At 34.2% G+C, this 23,128-nt stretch overlaps 1 protein-coding gene across 2 annotated transcripts; it reads right to left on the minus strand.

Moving 5' to 3' along the window:
• Window positions 1-491: 491 nt before the first annotated feature.
• Window positions 492-22,160, minus strand: LOC130644969 (papilin-like). Of its 2 annotated transcripts, XM_057450786.1 has the most exons (12): window positions 21,777-22,160; window positions 18,205-18,506; window positions 16,033-16,114; window positions 15,606-15,726; window positions 15,400-15,539; window positions 14,887-15,241; window positions 14,259-14,397; window positions 5,855-6,077; window positions 5,609-5,779; window positions 5,163-5,336; window positions 4,256-4,432; window positions 492-3,083 (listed from the first exon to the last, which is right to left on the minus strand). In XM_057450786.1, exons 1-12 carry the CDS (start codon window positions 21,837-21,839, stop codon window positions 1,908-1,910), a joined length of 3,123 nt encoding a protein of 1,040 aa, XP_057306769.1. In that variant the 5' UTR covers window positions 21,840-22,160; the 3' UTR covers window positions 492-1,907. The 2 variants fall into 2 exon arrangements, with proteins under 2 accessions (XP_057306769.1, XP_057306777.1); XM_057450794.1 differs by lacking the exons at window positions 15,606-15,726; window positions 21,777-22,160 and having other exon boundaries at window positions 1,318-3,083; window positions 18,205-18,345.
• Window positions 22,161-23,128: the final 968 nt, after the last annotated feature.

A 23,128-nucleotide genomic window follows, 5' to 3' on the forward strand; every position in this document is an offset into this window, starting at 1 on the left:
CTCTTGCGTACTTCCAGTATCTCTTTTAACGCCCCTCAGGGCGTCTCTTTTGCCAAGGACGCCCGCATAAGATTTTGTATACCGACGAGCAAAAAATCAATGAGACCATTGTCTTACCAAGTGCGACATTGATATTCGATTCGGCGTTTCAGATTCTTTTTATGAAATACTTTTGGAGTTTGTCTTTAAATATTTATTTTAAAAGGTTTTTAGCTACCCATAAACCTGTCATTATATACAGAAGTACTTTCGTTTTCTAACTGAATGCAGTAGCTATATACATGGTGGGGCACTATCCTGTTTACTGCCAGAATAAAGCATTCCTGGTTTTTACATGTGTTCTCTTTGACTGTTTGTAAAAACTACTGACAAGAACGAAAGCATACACAAAAAGAGGGGACTGGGGCAAATTAGAAAAGCAGTAAATGATGCAACAAGCACCTAGCAAACAAATTTTATTGTTATTTACATTTAACATTTTTGATGTGTAGCTAGAGCTACCTACCTGCAATTGTATGATGGGTAAAAGTGTGCGTACTTTTAGATATAAGACAAATAATTTTGCGAGCTGGCAAGCTACAACCAACATATGAAAACAAGGACGTAATTTCGAACATTGTAACCCCAAGCAGAGCGGCAAGCGTTCATATAGGAGAGACTGTGTTGTGTGAATAGAAGAACATATATACTTGTTTGCGAAATATCTGTATCTATTATAAGACCCTTTATCAGTTTAACGTCCCAACTACTAGTAATTTAAGTTATGTTTCTTATCACGAAATGATTTGTTGTCAATCTTATTTAAAAGACACAAACAATTAATTAAAACTTTTAATCGAAATGGACAACAACAATAACAACGTTGATTGCCTGTGACTTTGCTCATACAATAATTTATAACAAAGCAATCGTCACGGTAAATTTAAATTAGCATGTGCAATAAAATTCCCAACTAATTAAATCCCTTTATTTTATCACATGATTTGTTCTAACCAATTAAAATCGTAAAAAAAACGTTTCAAAAATACAGAACATTTTTATAGGGGATGTATTATAGACGCTTTTAAAGAAAACTGTAAAAATATAATCCACTTTGCCTGTTACAAACACACAGACACACACACACAGTCTCCGTATATTATATGACGTAAAATCACAACTTGAAATTCGAGGTTAAATCTTTTCCTTCTATACCAGAAAAGGTAATTTGGACGATCAACGACAATTTTGTATTCTCACACAAAGTGACTAGGTTGTCTATTTAAAGCAACATATTGTCAAACCAATGTTGATTTGTAGAATTTCTCCCTACCCTTGCTAAGTTCCTTATTTTGAAAACTCTTATTATTGGACAAAGAAGTTGAAACTACAATCAATATAGCTACTTTGTGAAACTGTCATACAGCTTAGTGTAGAAGTTGTGAAATTTTTATTAGTAAATTGGTAAGCAAGGTAAAAAGACACTTCTCACAGTTTCTTTGACGACCATATTATGAATTAGATGTCGGAAAAATTAGGTTTTAACATTTTCTTCCGGTATAAGTTTCCATAAGTTTAAAGGTCGTGATTGTATGTAATTATTTGTGGGACGACTTCGAAATTTATTTGAAAAATATAATGCAGCTACGGTGTTGAAGCATCAAATCTGCTTTGAACTTGATGGCAACTAAAACTAAATATATTTGTCAAAGATGCACACAAAAATATACATATTAGAGAATATATTTATAAATATTTATATGTATTGTAAGGATAATATTAATTCCTTTTATAAATGCGGATGTTCTCGTTATGTTCACGGAAATAAGTTAGAATAATATACATTGTTAATACATTCGAAATCCGTGAATCTTTACCTACTCTTAAGAAGATGGCAAAAAGCATCACTTCTTTGTTTTTACCAGCCATTATGTTTTATGTTGTTTACAAGAGTGACAACACAGACGTTGAAAGCGTGGTATTTTACAGAATTTTAAACGAACAGATATAACATGGCAGTAGGCTTTCCTGTGTAAATCGTAGCATTTATTGCGTGAAAAGTTAGCGAAAGGTCTTAGTACGTGCATTGTTGGTCTTTTATACGAAAATGTATTTATTTTTTTAATGGAAACTTTAGTCTTCGTTCGTGTCTTCAAGATTATCGAGGTCGTTGGTGTTGAGATTATTGTTGTAGACGGAACCGTCGTGGTCGGTTGCGTTGTCAGTAAAATTAATACTTTTGGTTGCTTAGTTGTTGTCTGACTTGTTTCTGATATTGTTTCATCGTTACTTCTCTTTTTATAAGACACGCCTTTGGACATGTAATTACTCCTTTCAACGAGGTTATTCGGGTTGAGTTTTGACTTTACAATTGCTGCTTTATTTTGAGCAAAAAATTTAAGGCTTATGACTTCTTTATCTTTTTTCTTTTTACTGCTGTTATCTCCATCAATCGATATTTCATCTTTTTCCTTTTTACTTCTTTTATCTCCATCAATCAATATTTCATCTTTTGTCTTTTTACTGCTGTCATCTCCATCAATCAATATTTCATCTTTTTCCTTTTTACTTCTTTTATCTCCATCAATCAATATTTCATCTTTTGTCTTTTTACTGCTGTCATCTCCATCAATCAATGTTTTATCTTTTTCCTTTTCACTGCTGTTATCTCCATCAATCGATATTTCATCTTTTTCCTTTTTACTTCTTTTATCTCCATCAATCAATATTTCATCTTTTGTCTTTTTACTGCTGTTATCTCCATCAATCGATATTTCATCTTTTTCCTTTTTACTTCTTTTATCTCCATCAATCAATATTTCATCTTTTGTCTTTTTACTGCTGCCATCTCCATCAATCAATATTTCATCTTTTGTCTTTTTACTGCTGCCATCTCCATCAATCAATGTTTTATCTTTTTCCTTTTCACTGCTGTTATCTCCATCAATCAATGTTTTCTGTCTTGGTAAAGAACACGCCATAGTATTACAAGCGCGTTTTACATGAGATCTTGTTTCGTTTACACATCCACGAGTAGGAGTTCCTTTTTCCGATAAACAAATCTGATGGCGATACTGCTGCCCTTCTCCACATGGTTTTGTACACTGACAGAAAAAAATGTAGAAAATAGGAGTAAAGAATGTAAGAATTTTTAATTGTTTATTTTCTCTCATTTTTAGAACAGGTGGTAATTGTACCACCTGATATAATTTTGGATCGAACAATTGCTATGAATATGAACCTTGGTAGAGTAACTACCCGAAAATTAAAAAAATGATTTGCCCTCAAACACTCAAGGCGATGGCGTATTTGATTTTTAGCATATCAATTTATATCCGCCTTCATCACCGTTAATATGCGAAGGACAAACAAACAAATGTAGGTGAAGGGATGTTTCTTGATAAAAATCTAAGACAAAAGTAGTATAATGAAAAGCATTTCGACTTTGTTTTTAGTTTTTAAGCTTTTTTCAAGAAGTTCCGACAGAATATGCAAAGAATTCAAAACGTACTCATCTATAAGGAGTTATCAAAAATAAACTGATGGGGTTGATTAAGTTACCACCACTCCCAACCTACACCTCTGTCGAAAAGATGTGTATTTCTCAACGCTGTTTTAACCAAGAATCAACGTAAATATGCACTAATAACCCTGTTTATGAAGGCAATACCGGAGAATATTGACCGACGCCAAAGTATTGCCCGAGCTTGTGAGGGCAATACGTGACAGAGGTCAATATTCGAAGGTATTGCCCGAAATAAACAGTTTATATATGGATTATTATCCGGGTACTGCATTTTACAACAAAAATATAACATTTTAAGCAGGATGTAGAAACCATGTCTTTATAGAAACTATTCCCATATGGAACGTACATTCGAACAAAAATTTTTTTTTTAAATCGAATACGTGTAAACATAGCAGGTTTTTATTGCAGCCACAGCATTGAATTCTTTAAAAGATAAAAGTAAGTTTCACTTCTGTTTCGCGTTTTGTTTACTTTTTTCCGTGTTTATTTACATTTAATGTTACCATATTTAAACTTTAAACACGGTTGCTATGGTAGCGGGCAATACCGTTGAATATTGCCCGCTATGACGTAAGTTCTAGCCAATCACATTGCACGATTTTCGAAAATATCGATGCCGCCCTTTTACCCGGGTAATAATTTTAATGAAAGACCTTTTGGAAATTGCTGTTCTTACTAAATAAATTCATCATCAGGCAAAAAAATTGTACATCCGATTACGTAATTTTTATAACCCAAAACGTTTACCTGTTTCCAATGGTCTGTGTACCACAGTGGAAGACATGCTGCATTCCGGCATGTTCTAACAGACACAGGTTTTTTTTCAGGACATTTTGTCTCACCAATTTGATAGTAATCTTGATCATTTTTCTCCATACATAGAACTTGTCTGTACTGCTCACCAACGCCGCAGTTGTTTGTACACTAAATATATTTATCATGGTGTATACATATTCTCTGTGTTTCTTTTTAACATTTATAACGTAGTTAACCGAATTTCTAATTTACAGCTTTTTTGCAAAGCGTTTCTGTATGATTCATGAAAGTAGACCACTAATCCTAACTATAAAGAATTTGTTTAGTCATGAATCAAAAGAAATTCAGGAGAGTAACATTTTCTAATAGAAAAGGCGTCTTGAAAAAAACGGGAATAACATGAAAGGTAGTTTGTATTATTCACGTAAGGGAACAGTTAACTATTTCCGAATTTCATGTACTTTCAAAATTTTGGTTTATGAGTTTTTTCTCACCTGAGCATTAGCAAATTAGCATGCATGCAAAGCTTTGATTTGATTGCATTATTGTCACGGCCCAGGATCTTCTTAATTTTCTCTTAGGAGCCTCACTTACAGTTGCAGCAGGTTATCTATTTGCAGTATCAATTTTTGGGATAGAATTTCAAAAATAATTAAAAAGACTAGACATTAGCCTGTGAAAAATCCGTTCATACTCTAGCTGCCAAATGTATGCATGTCGCATATATTTCAGGCATCTCGTGCATTTTTGGCATGAAATTGGCCCGTGTGGCAGACATACAACAAGTATTCATAAAAGAGATACTGTTCAGTTCAAACAGATGTAATGAAGCGTGGTGCTAAGGTATTCCAAGATTTAAAAAAACGGGTACAATTACGCAAAGTTATAAGACAAATACCTTTGACCATTTGGTAGTTACCCAAAATCTTGTTGCACATATAAATCCGACACAAACTCTTCTATGACGAGGTTTGCTCGTTTCGTTACATAATGTTTCAGGAACCACAACTCCTGTAAAACTCGCACAGACAACTCGACGCATTTGATATCCATTGCTACAAGCACTTGAACACTAAAACGGGAGAATATTTTTGGCTAAATGCAAGTACCCTTGTTTCAATGGCAAGGATGATAAAAAAATTTTTGGCATGTGAAAACTTACTGAAAACATAGGTAGAGATTAAATAACTGAATTTCATTTCCTTTTTTGTACTGAACTTGACGCTTTTTAAGATGGCCGCCTTTTAATAGACATGTTGTTTCCTATCCTCCAAATTTTTCGACTTCAGCGACAAATTCTGCGACATTTTACCAAACATTTATTATGAAAAAGAAGTTACTTACTGGACTCCATTCACTGGTAAACCATGTGTTTGAGCACGGCTTTCCCATACAAGCCTCTATAGTGTTTGGTTTGTGTTTGAGATTGCAATTTTCATCTTTTATTTTGAATCCTCTGTGATTCTTACATACCACGTTTCGTTTTCGTGTGCCGTAATTACAGGAAGCAGAACACTATGAAGTAAACATCACGTCATTCATTTTCAGCACGTACACAATATTTTAAAGGTACAGAGTTTAAATTCCTACCTCACTCCATGATTCAGTCTCCCATTGAAAATAACAGGGCACCATCAAACAACGTTTAAAATAGATCGGTTTCTTCAGCTTTTGGCAAAGTGATGGATGTATCACCGTTCCATCAACTACCGTGTTGTCTCTATAACGCACCTTCTTGCATAAAACAGATCGATATTGTGTACTGTTTTCGCCACATGTTTCAGAACATGCTGTCCAGTTTGAGACGGACCATCTAAATTAAGAAATTTGTAACTCCCTTGGTTCGTATTTAAACAAGTCACAATAAGATTGATTAATAAATATCCATTTTTTGCTTCTTTTTCGTCTCTCTGATAAAACTGAGATTATGAAAGAAGGGGTGTTGTCGGTTTTAAATGAAAACTACTTTAAGGGCAGAAACTTTCGCGGGCATTAACTTTTGCGTGTCAAAAAAACGCGAAATATTTGACAAAAACTTTCGCGTTTGGCGATTTTTGAAAGAAATTTCGCGAATTTAAAATAAGGTTCGTATTCGCGTGAAAAAACTTTCGCGAATGGGCAAAAACTAAGAAAAAAATGTATTCCTTAAATCACATCTAAGGTCTTTACCGTAATCAAAATGTATAAAATGTACAAGTTTAGGCTAAATAAATTTAATTATCTGCCTCTTCCCATTCTGAGCCAGTATCGTCATCACTTTCTTGAATCTTGCTTCCACATAACGCTTCAAATTCCTCCACTGTGACATCACAAATTGCTAAGAAATGGCTATCATCATATTGCTCAACATCATTACTGAGCATCGGATCTATATCTTGGAAAAGATCCATCGATGGCATTTTGCTTGAACCGAGTTCTAAGGCATCAAAAATACCAGCACTTTTCCATCCACTATCGATAATTTCTTTTCCTTTCGGCGTGCTCATGTGGTTGTAGAATTCCACAATCCAACCGGCGTGAACATGTTTAAGTTTGGACAATTGTAACCCTCATCGTCATCAATCTCAACACCATTATCTAGCTGCGCTTTCACTTCGACTGAGTACCATTCGTTAAATTTACGTTTGAGAAATCATTTGCAGAAACCATTGACCGTCAGATCAAGTGGCTGGTAGAACTTTGTCATATTAACAGGGACATTGACGATACATATGTTTGCTTTTTAAAGACGTCAAGTACAGCTGCCGTCATTTGACCAGTAAAGACGTCCATGATGACGAGTGCTTTCTGATCCGTAGAGCATTTCAGGATCTGTCTTTGTTTGATTACATAAGGTTTGATCACTTGTTTCAAGAACTTAAGCGATTCATCCGTGTTTGAAAAATGTTTGGGATTTGTGCCGAGGCTGAAATCTTTTGCAAATTCAAACCTCGGGAAACGTTGTCTTGCCACCACAAATAAGTTGAATAGGAAGAAAGTTTCCATCAAAGGAAATGGTAAATTTTCCAGCTATTGAACGCTTATCCGCACTTCCTTCAATCGCCACAGCGTGAACTCCCTTTGCTGCCATTGTTTCGTTACCTACTGGAACGTACTTTAACGGAGTTTGATCGATATTTAAAAATTAGGGCAGATGGTATGTTGTACTGTTCTACTTTTGATACAACGTCATGGAGATATAGAAACTCTATCTCTTTTCGAGCCCCATCAGGTATGTCCATTTTTGACGATGTTTTACTCCGCTTGACAAAATTTATTCGGGAAAACAGGCTTTTCGCCCAACGCGATGAGTCGATGTCAACTTGACCGATAGCATGAGGATACTTACTCATCAGAGCTTTGGCTGTTGCCTTTGCTACTGTTGCATTGACTACTCCACCTCTTTCGCTCAACGATAGAAGATATTTTCTCACCACTTCATCAAGATCACCTCTTCGTAATATTTCTTCTTAAAAGTTCGAATGTACTTTCGCTTAATTTCGGAAAATCCGTTTTGAATTTTCTCACAGCATTGATATTTCCATATTCGGCAGCATATTTCCCTAGGTTGTATCGTTCATTTTCTGACCATTTATGGTATTGAGGCTTTCTCTTTGCTGATTCTGGGGAAGCAACGTGATCTTTTATGACCTGCACATCTAACGTGCCAATTTCCGAAGTTGTAGGCTCTTGCGATGTCTCTATAATAATGAAAAGAACTTCATTAAAGGTTTCAAAAAATGTTTTAAGTAGAAAGTTTCTTGCTTTTGTCTTACACAAGAGTTTTTGAATGCTGTAAACTCGAAAATCAGATATATACTTACCATTTTCTTCTGTTCTCTGACTTTGCAGGCTTTGTTGAGAAATTTCATTTTCTTGATTGTTTGCCTCTTTTTGCCTCTTAGCTTCAATCTGCATCTTTCTTAAAAACGACATGATGATGGATATTGACAGAGCTCTCTATCAAACATCCTTTAAGTTTGTTTGATAGCTTTGATAGAGAGTTTGTTAAGTTAAGTTTGCAAAAAGCAGTGTTTACATAATCCCAGAACTTATTTTTGAAAGCTATCTCCTCCATCGCAGATTAAAATCAACACATTCCCCTCTGATGAAATCAAAAATATTTATTGTACAATGGAGTGTTCTTTTCATTTTTCGCGATAATCGAATATTTTTATTTTCGAATCATTCAATCGAATTTTCTTTAGAAATGAATAAAATTAAAAAAAATCGAACTTAGATACAATTTTTTACTTATAGTGAGGGCTGCTATGTTCTGATATAAAGCTTCGTGTGCACATGTGTGTTAAAAGTGATTTTTTGATTTAAAGTTGTTCCTTAGGTCCCAAATTACCAAAAAAATATGGGTGGCAAAATTTTTTGTCCCATGGGACCAAATTAGATGACGTCATCACTTTTACAGTCAGCAAAAAAATAATTTCACATTTATATGTCATATTATATATCGTTGGAAAGAGGAGATCGAGTGGATCAAAAAAAATGTAAGAACCATGTCTTCAAAACGTAACGTTCGAAAGATATTACTATTCAAACTTTGTACAAATTACAGACTGGTGATTTACTGACCCAGCACAAAAATGACTATAACCTGCTCAATAGCGAAGTTTTTTTGTTGAATTTTAGTATGGTATTGGGTCACCCTAATGTCTTTCTGTTTGATCAAAATTTATTGTTCAAATCACTTCAAGGGATAATTTACAGACCAGTAATTTACAGACCAAAGCACGTGTTTAGTTGTTTACTTTAGTTTTGAAAAGCAAGTAGCGAATTTCACTTAGACATTTTGTATGTATTAGTATCAGTATAATAACAAGTTTTGTTTTATAATTGTTCGATTTCATAGACATAGGCATAGAATTCGAATGTTCTATTTGTAGAAAACATTCTATTGTTCAATTTCATAGCTAGACTGTTTAATTTCGAAGTGTTAGTGAAGTGTAATGTGAAGTTTATAGTATAGACATACATGCATAATAATAAAATGAATAGACCGAATTAAAATGGATGTTAACTGTGTAAAAACAATAAATGTGCTGGATTTTGGGAAATGTATAGTGTGTCAGAAAGATACATCAAAAAGGTACCGCCTTACTTAAACATTTTTTCCCATTCCTGTTCTGAGTTCTGAGAGTTTTGAGAGAAAGATTTTTGTTTGATACTTTGACCAAGATGTCGTATTTTGTTTAGAATGTTGGCAACCCAAAAGAGCAGTATTTGAAAAAGTTATTATCATGTCTGGAGGAAAGAGTTAGTTGTGGTGATTCGAAGTATCTAGATTGTTGGGAAAAACTGAAGTCATATGATATTGTACAGCTTGTTGAAGGAAAGTCTTCATACCATTCTGATTGTTACAAAATGGCCACAAATAAAACAGAGATAGACAGGTTAAAGAAACGGCCAGTATCAAAAGAGTCTTCGGACAGTTTTAGCCCATCATTTGTTGTATCTGTGAAACAAAATGAAAAAAAAACATTGCGCTCAAGTGGAATTATGTTTCAAAAACACCTTTGCATTATTTGTCAAGAAAGGGGAGGAAAGATACATAAAGTTATGTCTAAGACGGTAGCAACAAAGATGCTGGAGGTCTCGAAGCTTATAGCAAATAAATCATTTTTCATCCGTATGAACAATATTCCTAACGCTGATGCTATAGCAAATGATGCCCAATATCATTTAGCATGTTGGGTGAAGGTTCAGAGAGAGGCTTTAGCATTACATCAAGACATATCACAGCTACAAAATATGGAAGATACAGACCGCGCACTTGCAGATGTTGAAATAATTAACATAATCAAACATTTATTGGGGGAATCACACGACAACGTAATAAGTATGAACGATGTTAACTATACATACAACAAGTTAATGGGAAACTCCGAAAGCAACCAAATCAATTACAAGCGATATTTAAAGCACTTGTTAACAGAAAATATTGAGGACATAGTGTTTTCAAGACCTCCATCAAGAACAGAATCAGAAAGAATTTGTACAACCCAGACGCAATCAAAAGCAATCGAGTTGAACTTTCAAAACCCCGTAGATGATGTCGCTACAATATTCGAGTGCGCAAAACTAGTGCGTGAACAACTTCTCAAACAACAACCATGGCAATTTAATGGCAGTTATGACGGATTTGTTGTACCAAAGTTGTTGCAGTCACTCATCATATGGTTGATAATTGGTCCAAGAAAAAGCATTGACACTTCAAACAGAATATACAAAATGTCAATGTTGATCAAAGAAAGCAACACTACCAATTGAGTGGCTCAACATGTAGCAGGATAGCTTCTAACGTCAATAAATTGCTTTGTACCATGGACGACTTCGATGTCAACTTCCGACAATCCGATTGTGTATTTAATGTTGTTTCAAAAGCTGTTCTTCACAATTCACAAATACTTCAACATGCTGATATTGGCTCAAAATGTTATGAAGAATTTGTCACGGAGAGGATAAAAGGAACAAAATCGATATGGGTACCGTTAAAAAAAGTGAAAATAGTAACTTTCAAAGATCTTGGAAAATCTATCAAAAAGAGAGTAGGGGATAAAGTTATACAACTCAAAGAGGAAAAAACGCTACTATCAAGATTTTTAATCACTGCACGGAAACGTCCCGAGTTGGATTTGGAGCACTGTATTGGCAACTTTGAGTTTTCTGTTGTACCAAAGGCCTTGTTCAGTGCTGATGGAATTCCATTGGCTTGTTTAGACAAATCAAAATTGATTCACGGTATAGAGGAATTAGCCAGCAAAGGACAAACGACCAATGGTTTATCTGGAGAAGTCGAAACAAACAAAGTAATCATTATAGATGGAATGGCTGTTGTGAATCAAACTCCAAAAACAGCGGCAGTTAAAACATGCAAGGTATGTATTCAATTTATCACTATCTTACGTAATATATAATACTATCTTAATAATATATATAATGCTATGGATGTTGCACAACAATCTCCTTTCACCAGTTGTATTGTTTACTCTCCGGATACTGACGTGTTTCTACTGCTAATTTACTACTATGAGATGTTACCAATAAATACCATTTTTAGAACAGGGCGAGGTTCTACTCTACGTGATATTGATATTCGTAATTGCTTTGAAGCCCTTGGTGCAGTACACGCGAAAGCTATTCTTGGTTTTCATACGTTCACAGGGTGTGACCAAACTGGGCGTTTCAACAAGAAATCGAAGTCTGCTTGGCTGAAGATTTTTTTACAGGCAGATAATGAGGTGGTTCTGGCATTATCGACACTTGGAAGTACTGTCGAACTTCCTAATCTGGAAACACTGGAAAGCTTAGAACGTTTCGTGGTTTCAATGTATAAGGGGAATAAATGTCTTGCAGACGTGGTATCACTATCTCAATTGCGTTGGCATTTATTCTCCAAATTCCAGTGTGATGCTGATATGTTGCCACCAACATTAGCTGCATTGAAGTACAAAATATTCAGGTGTCACTTCATTTCAATGGTTTTACGAAGCTCGCATATCCTCATTCAACAACTTCCGAATGCAGTCAATTATGGTTGGGATACAGATGAAGTCAGTAACTTATCCCCCATAATGACTGATGAACTTCCTGCACCGTTGGCACTCATCGAGTTAAGTTCTTGTAATTGCAAAACAAGTTGCATATCCAACTGATGTAAATGCCGTAAAAATGGTTTTTTGTGCACTGACATGTGTAAATGTACGACGTGTCAAAACAGTGGTGGCGCAAGCGATGAATCCGAGTCAGATGAATATAGTTCTAGTGATGATGAGTGAATGAAACATTGTACAAGCATTGCTGAAGTTGTTTTTTGTCATTATTTTCAGCAACTTTTTTAACTTTGTGAAATTGCCAGAAAGAAAGTAAACAACTAAACACGTGCTTTGGTCTGTAAATTACTGGTCTGTAAATTATCCCTTGAAGTGATTTGAACAATAAATTTTGATCAAACAGAAAGACATTAGGGTGACCCAATACCATACTAAAATTCAACAAAAAAACTTCGCTATTGAGCAGGGTATAGTCATTTTTGTGCTGGGTCAGTAAATCACCAGTCTGTAATTTGTACAAAGTTTGAATAGTAATATCTTTCGAACGTTACGTTTTGAAGACATGGTTCTTACATTTTTTTTGATCCACTCGATCTCCTCTTTCCAACGATATATAATATGACATATAAATGTGAAATTATTTTTTTGCTGACTGTAAAAGTGATGACGTCATCTAATTTGGTCCCATGGGAAAAAAAATTTTGCTACCCATATTTTTTTGGTAATTTGGGACCTAAGGAACAACTTTAAATCAAAAAATCACTTTTAACACACGTGTGCACACGAAATTACATAGTGGCCCTCACTATTAGATACAGTTTTTTTATTGTTTTGAAAATACCATCTTTTATCACTGATACTACAAATCTTCTTCATCAATATGGAAAAACATACATTTACTGCCGCTGTAAGATTTTGGCAATCAAAAAGAGAATGAAAAACTTGTTTGTCTTTACGAGCCTTGAAACGCCTTCGATAGATTTGCTATAAAGACAGTAAGCGAAAATGGAGAAATTGTTGGACACTTGCCAAAAGAGATTTCAAGAATAACAAAGTATTTATTGGATCGAAGTGCGTCTTTGTATTGCACGATTTTTTCAGAACATTATCGCCGTTCTCCCTTAGTACAAGGAGGACTTGAAATAGAATGTCAAGCTGTGGTCGAAACACGAGCTAGCTACTATTCTTCAAGCGAAATTAATATCACGTTATTTAGATCTACTTAAGGATCTCTACACCAACAGAAAACATAGCGGTTGGAAATCTGTTTAATTTCGTCATGACGTTACCGCCTACAGTCGCTACACCGCAAGCCCCCGGCAAAAGGAAGAAAAAAGCTGCATCCACAAGCACTAATAATCGGGACATCCGGGAAATGCTCGCAGCTCCAAAGAAGAAAAAAACACCAAGTGTTATTGTAGTTGATGATGATTAAAGTAGAAATAAATCATTACTTTTGAAAACTGCCCCGTTTTCATGATTTTCTTTATGGTAAAAAACTTTTGCGTTTTGATGATTTAGAATTTCCAAAGGCATAAACTTTCGCGAAAATGACCAAAAAACGCGAGAAACGCGAAAGTTAATGCCCGCGAAAGTTTCTGCCCCTAAAGTAGGATACAATTACAGTAGACTTCCGTTAATTCGAATACCGCTTAATTCAAATTTTCCGTTATTTCGAACAAATTGACAAGTCCCTTGAGTTTGGTTTATTAAAGTCTTATAATTTGAGCTGCTTAATTCGAACTCCCCTAATTCGAACATTTCGCTAATTCGAACAATTTTTTAGTCCCAAGGCTACATTATGCTCGTTAATTCGAACTTTTGTATCGATAAATAAAATACGTTTTCATTTTTATTCATTATTACTGCATCAATGGTGGAAAAAATTTTTTCAATTTATCAATTAAATTGCTAAGCAAACAACGTTAAAAGATTTTTATAAAAAGTTGTAGTAAAGTTGTAATAAAGTTATATTAGCATAAAACCTTTAAATGTTTATTCAAATTCATTTCTTTTCTAAACTTCCGATAATCCGAACATTCGTTAATTCGAACAAATAATTAAGTCCCTTGCGTGTTCGAATTAACGGACGTCTACTTTATACGAAAAACAAAGACAAAATATGACAGAAAATCGCGAATAGCCGAAAAATTCAAAATTCAATCCAAACTGACCTATTTAAAGCTACATTAATGACAGAAATTTAAGAAATTATTCCTATCGAAAAAAAAATACCCAAAGTTAAATGTGATGTTGATCTCCAAAAAGCATATTTTGTTAATACACCTCAATAAAAAAATTAATAAAAAAAAATATAAAATTAAAGTAAAAAATGAAAAAAAGAAATTGAATTCGAGATTCGCGAAATTAAACTCTAGTGAATTCTATGAAATGCCGTAAACGTTCTGCTTGCAAAAGTTCCAGCATTTAGTAAAGAAACATAACTTTACCTTACTGTGCACTCCAATTGATTGCACGCCCTCCTTCTGATGGGTGGTTTCTTTACATGTATGCATTTGGAATCGTCCACGAATTTTCCCAAATGAGAATTACCTTCTTCAAAACATCGATAGATGATAGTTTGTTCGCCTGTAAGTGTATAAAGGGGAGAAGAAAGACCGTAACTAGAAAATTTTTCAGCAAATAAGATATTCTTTGACTTCTTTATATCTGCTCTGCATCAATGCGGAACTTTTTGTGATTTTGCAAAAATAATATTCGCAAAATGATCTTCGCAAAATACTATTCTCAGCAATAAATCATATAAAATAAATAAGAATAAAATTTGCTGCACGTAAAATTTACTTGTAAGAAAAGTATGATTACAAAATATTTTTTTTGATATCGGATTAACAAAACTAAATTCTGCAAAACATACTATAACATATTTTACCATTCAACAACAAAAAAGCAAATATCCAGCAATAATCACTCCTCTTGAAGTAGTGGTAACATGATATCCTTTGGCCTCCAAAAATAATTTCCCATCACAATTTATTACTTGTTAACTTACTTGTGATTAGATGCATTTGAACGATTATGCAAATTTAAGCGATAAAAAGATAATTCGATCCCTACCTCCTCCACAATAACGGGTACATCTAGAAATTCCACCGACTTGCCATTTAAACGTCGTCATTATAATGCCACGTCGCCCTTCTTCTTGTGCTGGAGTGAGCTGCGGGAATACGTACCCAAAATCTTCTTTTGTAGATGTTCGGTATGGTAATGATTGATTGAGTGAAGGAAGTACTTTTGACATCTTAGAGGACAGTCGAATCTGACGCTGCTTTGACTTTTTCGAGAGCAATTGCAGTTGTTGTTTCTGACGATGGCTGAGTACTGGTGGAAAATGACTGTATTTTGGCGATAAAAACTTCTTTTGTAGGTTTGTGTCTGTTTTCGTAAAATTAAATCCAATTCGAACCTTGTCCTTTTGATAGAGAAGATGAGAATAGAGTCAATCAATCGAACAAAGACAAATAAATGTGAAATGATTAATCGATTACATCACTGACAACCAAACAAGTTGAGAGAGTAAAGCACGACACCTTTATTCCACATCATAACAAATCAAAACAGAAAGTTAACCTTAAATAAGATACATCTGCCAGCTTTGCATTGATAGTCTCTGTTCTTTCCACATGCAGTCCGATCAAGTACAAAACCAAACGAGCGGAACATGCGATAGCCCTTTGCTAAACAATTCAACTTGCAATCGTTTAACCCATCTGAAAAAGGAAGGTATTATAAAATTGGGAAAAAAAAACACTCGCGATAACAAAAATTCTTCTTACTCCTCATGTAGGGAATCCACTGATATATTTCACCCAAGTAAGGTATTTCGTTGTACTTCTCACACTGTTTCAAACGTGATTCGTATTTTATTGTACGGAATTCTTGTGGTGATAAACAAAGCTAAAAAGAAAGAGGTTATTTGGAAGGAGAAATGTAGGGCTTCTTAATTTTAGTGACTTACATAAGAGTTGACCCATGCAAAAAATGTGATTTGGCTCACTGTTGTGCACAGAAATATTGCAGAAATACGGGCCCTCGATTTTTTTTATTTTTTTTTAATAAAATTTTCTTTAACGGTCTGTATATTGAATAAAAAGTTGAAAGAAAAAAAACAATTCATATTCCAAAGCATAGATCAGATTATGCGCGACCTAGAACCGAAAGTAGTCTTAATGTCCTTGTGTCCCCAATAATGACACGACTAACCTTTCTGTTGCATGGTTGGAAATCCCTTCTGTTGCCTGAGCAACGGGAAAGCATTTTTGTGGAACGGGCTGTCCGCTTCCACCTGAAACAGAAGTAAGCAGATAAAAAGACAAATCTTAAAAGATTAGAACGGCCAATAAGTTCCTTTTTTTCTAACGAATAGAAACAGTATTTCAAAAAGTTCAGTTGGCTTGGAAACAATAAAATCGAAACTTAAAAAGCAAAACAATGCAAGATGTAGTAACGTATCGTGTACATATAACGTATTAAAACGAATTATATTGCATTATATCGTATTATCGGAAACACAATATCTTATATTTTGTATGAAAAATATGACCGCCAAAACTTTTTGGGAGTGGGTGATGTGCGTAAGGACTAAAACAGGTCACCACCAGTCTTTCCAGAACGACTAGAGAACCAGCAGTATGGTGACAGAACGAGCAGTGCGAGTAATTACTATTAAAAAAACGTAGAGGAAGAAAACATCGATCTTCAGGTATTTAAAAACATTGCACTGATAAACTCATAAAAAAAAATTCCTAGCAGGATATTCGCCATCTTATTATGACATATGCTTTAGGCCGTTACATCAAAGCAGCTTTTTTCCTGTCTCGTGGCATTCCAAATGTTTAAAATAAATGAAAAAGAAAAATATATTTAGCTTTGGGAATATTCCAAGGCTAGTGTTTGCGCACTCCTGCACGGAGTTCTAAGTTTATGCACTGCTGTTTATTTGGTTATTCTGTTAGTTCGCTGCTAGTTCTCTGGCCGTTCTGTTACAGTTCTTATGGGTGATGAAAAAAAAAACAACAACAGGTGTTTAACAAAGAATATTTGAAATTCGTAAATAACTTCAAATATTAAGCAAAACTTTTGAAAACAAAACTCAGGCCGGCGCAAATGCATCAAACTGGTGATTTTGATGAAATTTTGATGCATTTGAGTTGAATCAAAATTTTCATAAAAACTGAAAAAAGAAAGAAAGAAAGAAGAAAATCGATTTTGATAGTTTTCGATGAAAAGTTTGTTCTCGAACAAACTTTTCATCAAAATAATTGCGTTCATCAAAATAGATTTTAGTTTTTGATGCATTTGAGTTGATTTCGTCAAAATGTTTTCTTATTTCTTATTCCACCGCATTGAGTGTAAAAATATGTAAGATGGAGTGTCTTTCGAATGTTTTAAATTCAAAAATTCGAAAGATAAAAACAAAACAAATAAATTTTACTACAGCTTTATAATCAAATGCAGTCATGTCGTCTTCATATAATAGTGATAGTGGAAATGAAAGAAATCCTATCAGTGATGGGGATTTATTTAGAAAGAAAAATGAAGCCTTAACCTTCCAGACGTTTGGGCCACACTTAATTCTTTTATTATATTATAATTTATTATATTATTACAAAATCCCTTATTTGGTCTTCTTTTCACCCAATCTCGAGTTGGTCCTCGAGTAGGCATTTTGTTGTTTGAATCAACGAGCTCATTCAACAAAACCAAAGTTACTAGCTCTGCTATAATGAATTTTAAAATGAATGTAACACTAAAATTCGAATGTTTTCATCAAACTCATTGAAAAACTCAATTTCATCAAAACATTTGGATTTTAAGCAAAATGTTTCATCAAAATCAAGTATCTTGATTTTGATGAAAAATCTTAATGCATTTGCGCCGGCCTTAACAATGGTTTATCGCGCTGAAGCCTCTCACAATATATATTTTTTTTCGTTCTCTGGCATTTTTGGGTTTTTTTTTGCTTTACCAAATTACTTGAAAAATAACCAGAAAATAATATTAAAACTCGAGAAATATATGCCATATTGTACTCTGTACTGTACAATAACTAGTGCTTATGTGTTAGCGTACGTTTTTTTGTAATAATTACACCGGCTCATATGGGCCATAACTTTTATGCGGAAGATGAAAAGTTGTCGTACGTCTATTAAAGTTTAATCGTAGGAAATGACTACGTCACGATAACAACCGGACCAAAAGTGATTGATTTTATTATCGAGAGTAAACTCATTACCACAGTCTCTAATAAAATAGTTAAATAACATAAATGGAAAAATATTTGTCTGGGACAAATATATATCCGTTTTCCAAAAACTCTGATTATAAAATTTTAAAAACCAATGGAAAAGACAAACAAAAGATTATTGAACTTACAGTACACAGCTTCTTGTTCTGATTTTTACCCCTCCATCACAAGATCTCGTACATTTCGACCAAGCAGTCCATGTGGACCATGAATATACATTTCCATGTAGTGTTGTGGGTGAATTTTTCTGCCATGTTTGTCTGTAGAATTGGTTTGGAGAATATAACAGTTCGGTTGGTTGCAGGTTTAAGTAATAGCGGTTGTTAAAACGAACCGGGTAGGTTGGTGTATGTTGATTTGAGGAGATTCCTGTCATGCTGTTTTGTTGGGATGTGTACTGATTAATGCGATTGTCATGGTTTGAAATTTCCTGAAGAAAAGAAGATATTAACATTACCCCTAACACCCAAAAATAAGCTGTCCGATTTAACAAATGTTAAGAGTAGTTCACTTTTAAAAAGTAAAGTATTTCTCTGAATTAGGGCATATTTTTATGTAATTATCGTACGCACTACCTTCAACGCACTCCCTAATGGTAACTGAAAGGGTTTTCATTTTAGTCTGCACTCCACATTTTCATTCCTACAACACATTACCAAATTCACAAACCGAAGCATTACTAATACAATAACAACCGATTACTCTAGGCTGTACCGCAAAATATCGCCTAAGGTCTAAGTTCTGACCAAGCTATCAAGGTCGGTGCAATGACTAAGGGCGATTTCCCGCTTGTATAATCCAGATGGTGAAGCGTGATAATACCTGTGAATCCTGTGTGAATTTTTGTTTTGTTTTGTTTCTTAATGGAGGAATGAAGTTGCAAATGATGTCAGCGGACAGCGGACCCTTTCAAACACTTGTTGCGTGCGTTTTACAGATCGGGATAATCAAATTATATCTGGTCTGGACGTAGAATTTTGATCACTGCAACTATATCATAGATGGTTTCTTTATTATTATAGTTTGCAACTAGTGCAAGTAAAAATTCGGCGTTTAAGCAAGTGAAAATACGGACTAATTTAATACACAAATTGTCCGTGACATATCACTTCAGTGCAATTATTTTTTTGTAAATTCATCAATTCTCGCTGACAGAGATTTAACCTTTTTCTTCAGGTAATTATCGTGCGACAAAATGGATCACAAAGTGCGATGGGATTACAAAGTGTGACAATATTGGATCACAAAGTGCGATGGGATTACAAAGTGTGACAATATTGGATCACAAAGTACGATGGGATTACAAAGTGCGATGGGATTACAAAGTGTGACAATATTGGATCACAAAGTGCGATGGGATTACAAAGTGCGATGGGATTACAAAGTGTGACAATATTGGATCACAAAGTACGATGGGATTACAAAGTGCGATGGGATTACAAAGTGTGACAATATTGGATCACAAAGTGCGATGGGATTACAAAGTGCGATGGGATTACAAAGTGTGACAATATTGGATCACAAAGTGCGATAGGATTACAAAGTGCGATGGGATTACAAAGTGTGACAATATTGGATCACAAAGTGCGATGGGATTACAAAGTGCGATGGGATTACAAAGTGTGACAATATTGGATCACAAAGTGCGATAGGATTACAAAGTGCGATGGGATTACAAAGTGTGACAATATTGGATCACAAAGTGCGATGGGATTACAAAGTGCGATGGGATTACAAAGTGTGACAATATTGGATCACAAAGTGCGATGGGATTACAAAGTGTGACAATATTGGATCACAAAGTGCGATGGGATTACAAAGTGTGACAATATTGGATCACAAAGTACGATGGGATTACAAAGTGTGACAATATTGGATCACAAAGTGCGATGGGATTACAAAATAATACACTACACAAGTTTTACATCCTGAATCTTGTATTTTTTAAAATCTTACTATTAAAAACTATTAGTAGATTTCTTGTTTTTTTAAAAATTGTCTAAATAACCTGCGGTGTTCTCACGTTTATCGAGTGCATTTAATTTTGTAGTGAAACCTTTCAGTATTGCTGCTATTGTAAAGGTTAAAATTTCTGAGTTAAATTAAGTTTTTGATGTTATATTTAAATTCTCATGATCCTCATTGTTTCACACTAAATATAAACTAAAATATAAAATTCAAACAAAATTTTCATTCATTATTAAAAACTTTGACAATACAATGTTGTCACGAAAACGTATGTTTATTCACCGCAGTCAAAACAACACGCATGTTTGCTCAACGTTATTTTTACTCAGATAAAAAATCTTTTTAATCCAAATTTAACATGAACCTCTTTCCGCCATATTAGTTAGCTTAAAGACTGGCGCCGTTAGGGTTCAAACAAAAAATATACGTAGATTGAAATTCGTTGTCGAAAAACTTAACAATGTTTTGAAACCCTGTTATTCTCATGGTTCTGGAACATTTGTTGTAAAAAGTGATTTCGAAACGAATCATTTGAAGTTGTCATTAGTTCCTATAGGGTACTGCAACTTGAAGTTAAATTAATTTATGTTGTTAGGTCAACTAAACTAACTTCTATGTTTGAGTAAGAATTAAAACTGCAACATTAAGTGGGTCCCCCACTATTCGTGAGAAATATTCTTTGTCACCTTTCTAAAACGAAAGTTCTTTGTTGGCGCTTGCACCTTCAACGCTTTAATTATTACACCCATCCACGACGTTTTAAGAGCCCGTTATTTGAATTCCGCATGGTTGACGTACAGTGTTCTCAACACTTCACGTACAGTGTTCTCAACACTTTACGTACAGTGTTCTCAACACTTTACGTACAGTGTTCTTACCACTTGGCGTGCAGTGTTCTCAACACTTAGCGTCAAGTTAGGATAAGATGTATTAAACACCATAAAAGCTTTGTGACTTTAAACAAGTCACAGCTTGAAAAATAGAATCTTCCAAGGATGATCCTTTAAATAGATATAAAAAAAATTCTTCTTAGGAATCTTATTTATTGTTTTTATTTCCATTTACTGATAGCTATAGTCCATACCCAGCCGGCAAAAAACCGTTTCTGTTCTATTTTATTCACGAGACGTGATAAATTCGCCTGTTTAGCGCATAGAAGTTTTAATATACCTGAAGTTTTCATTCAAGCTAAAAAAATTCAGCTACTCGACAACTATCAGCGACATCATTTGGTCTAGCTACTGATTGCGAATTAAAAAAAGAGCAACATCTTGCTGTTCTGATGTAACCCGAGTTCGTTACACAACTATCTGGTGGACATATGACTTGGGCAAGATAGATAAGTTTCTCTATATAACATAGCCTGCGACGGCATCTAAACTGCTTCATAGCTGCAAACTTTTTTTGAAACCACTTATGCAAATGATCAAAAACTATAAATGGAGAAAATTATCCCATAAGTCGTAAGAGAACAATGGAATAAAATGAACTTGAAAAAAAAAGACCTCCACAAGAACACGATTTTATTAAAAATTAATAACTTTCAGATTACGGTGATTGAGAAACCAGCAACAATTGCTTTTGTTTTCATCGATTTAGTGAAATTGACATTAATTTTCGTTCTAGTAACTTTCGGTCACTCCAACAATAAAAAACTAGCAAAGGAAACATAGTTGTTAAAATTTAGAGGATGAGGTTGAAAATAAAAAAAGAACAAAAACAAATGCAATACCTGGAGCGTGTCAACAAACCAAACCAAACAAACCAGAAATCCAAAATTAAATATTAAAGCCATCAAACATATGCACGCATCGTCTGTACAAGAACATAAATGTTCGACTTCTTTTTAAATACGTATTTTATATAGAGTTAAGTACTTTAGCAAACACGATGAGAATATTGGTTTATATTATTTTTATATAAATACTGCTCTAGCCTTGATAAACAAAACACCGCAGCGATAAAAGAAATAATAAAAAAATTGTGAAGTTATTTTATAGTTGTAAAAAACACGGATGTATCAGAAGTCAGTTCAATAATTGAATGGGTGTTTTTATCCCACATCCGTACACAAACTTCATACATCAAGTCATAACGAATGATAAAAAAATACTTAAAAGAACTCCTCCTCCGCAAAAATTTAGTTTTAAATTTAGTATCTAGAAAGAAACGTACTTAAAATTATGGGAATATGAAGATATAATAAATATTTGAACTTTTTTATAAGACTAAGGTGACTTGGCTGAGGTGTAAATTTTTGTTCATGGCTGGTGGTCCCTTACAACTTTGTCACAAGATCGTTATATGATTAAGGAAGAATTGATAGTTGGATTCTTAGGAGATTTTCAAGCTACTTATGAAAAGAGAATTCTCCCTTTAACAAGCAGCTGGATGTTTGCAATCGGTAAAAAAAGGCGAAGAAATGAGGCCTTTGAAAGACCTTGAAAATTAAATTCGGTTACGCGCCGTTAAAGAACGTACACTTTAATTTAAAAGAAACCAAGCAAAAGACCTATTACAGATTTCTTAATACCTTCGTGATTTTTATATTAAAATTTTTTACATAGTTTATAGAGGTAATTTATTAGATAATAAGTATTGAGTGTCATCTTTATAGTTGTGCGCATCGGCTTGTAATCATAAAGTTTCAGGTTCGAATCCCCCCTTTGGTGCACTTTTTGATGCGATACTGACCACTAATAGGCGTGGCAGGCAAGCAATTTAGAGCAATGCTATACGCATCTCAACATAGCTACAGTCGGAGGGGAGGAGGAGCCAGCAGTTAGGATGGAATCCCCAAGGACATTAAAACTGCCCGTTACTTGCTTACTTCTTACTTAATAATAAGGTAGCTAACTATGGAGACCTTTTTGAGTAAGTACAATATTTTAATCATAGTCAAGACTTGAGTGTATATTCTATTTCTGCAGATTTTCAGGTTACTGTTTAAAAATTTCAAGATTTAGTAAGAAGTAATATTAACTATGATGTTTTCGCAATAACGGGTATTATGAAATGTCAGTCTGGATAGAAAACTTGATATACAGAATACGGTGTCACACCTCCAAGTAAGGGACTTAGTAC

This window comes from Hydractinia symbiolongicarpus, chromosome 1, assembly GCF_029227915.1.
Source record: "Hydractinia symbiolongicarpus strain clone_291-10 chromosome 1, HSymV2.1, whole genome shotgun sequence".
Classification (NCBI taxonomy): domain Eukaryota; kingdom Metazoa; phylum Cnidaria; class Hydrozoa; order Anthoathecata; family Hydractiniidae; genus Hydractinia; species Hydractinia symbiolongicarpus.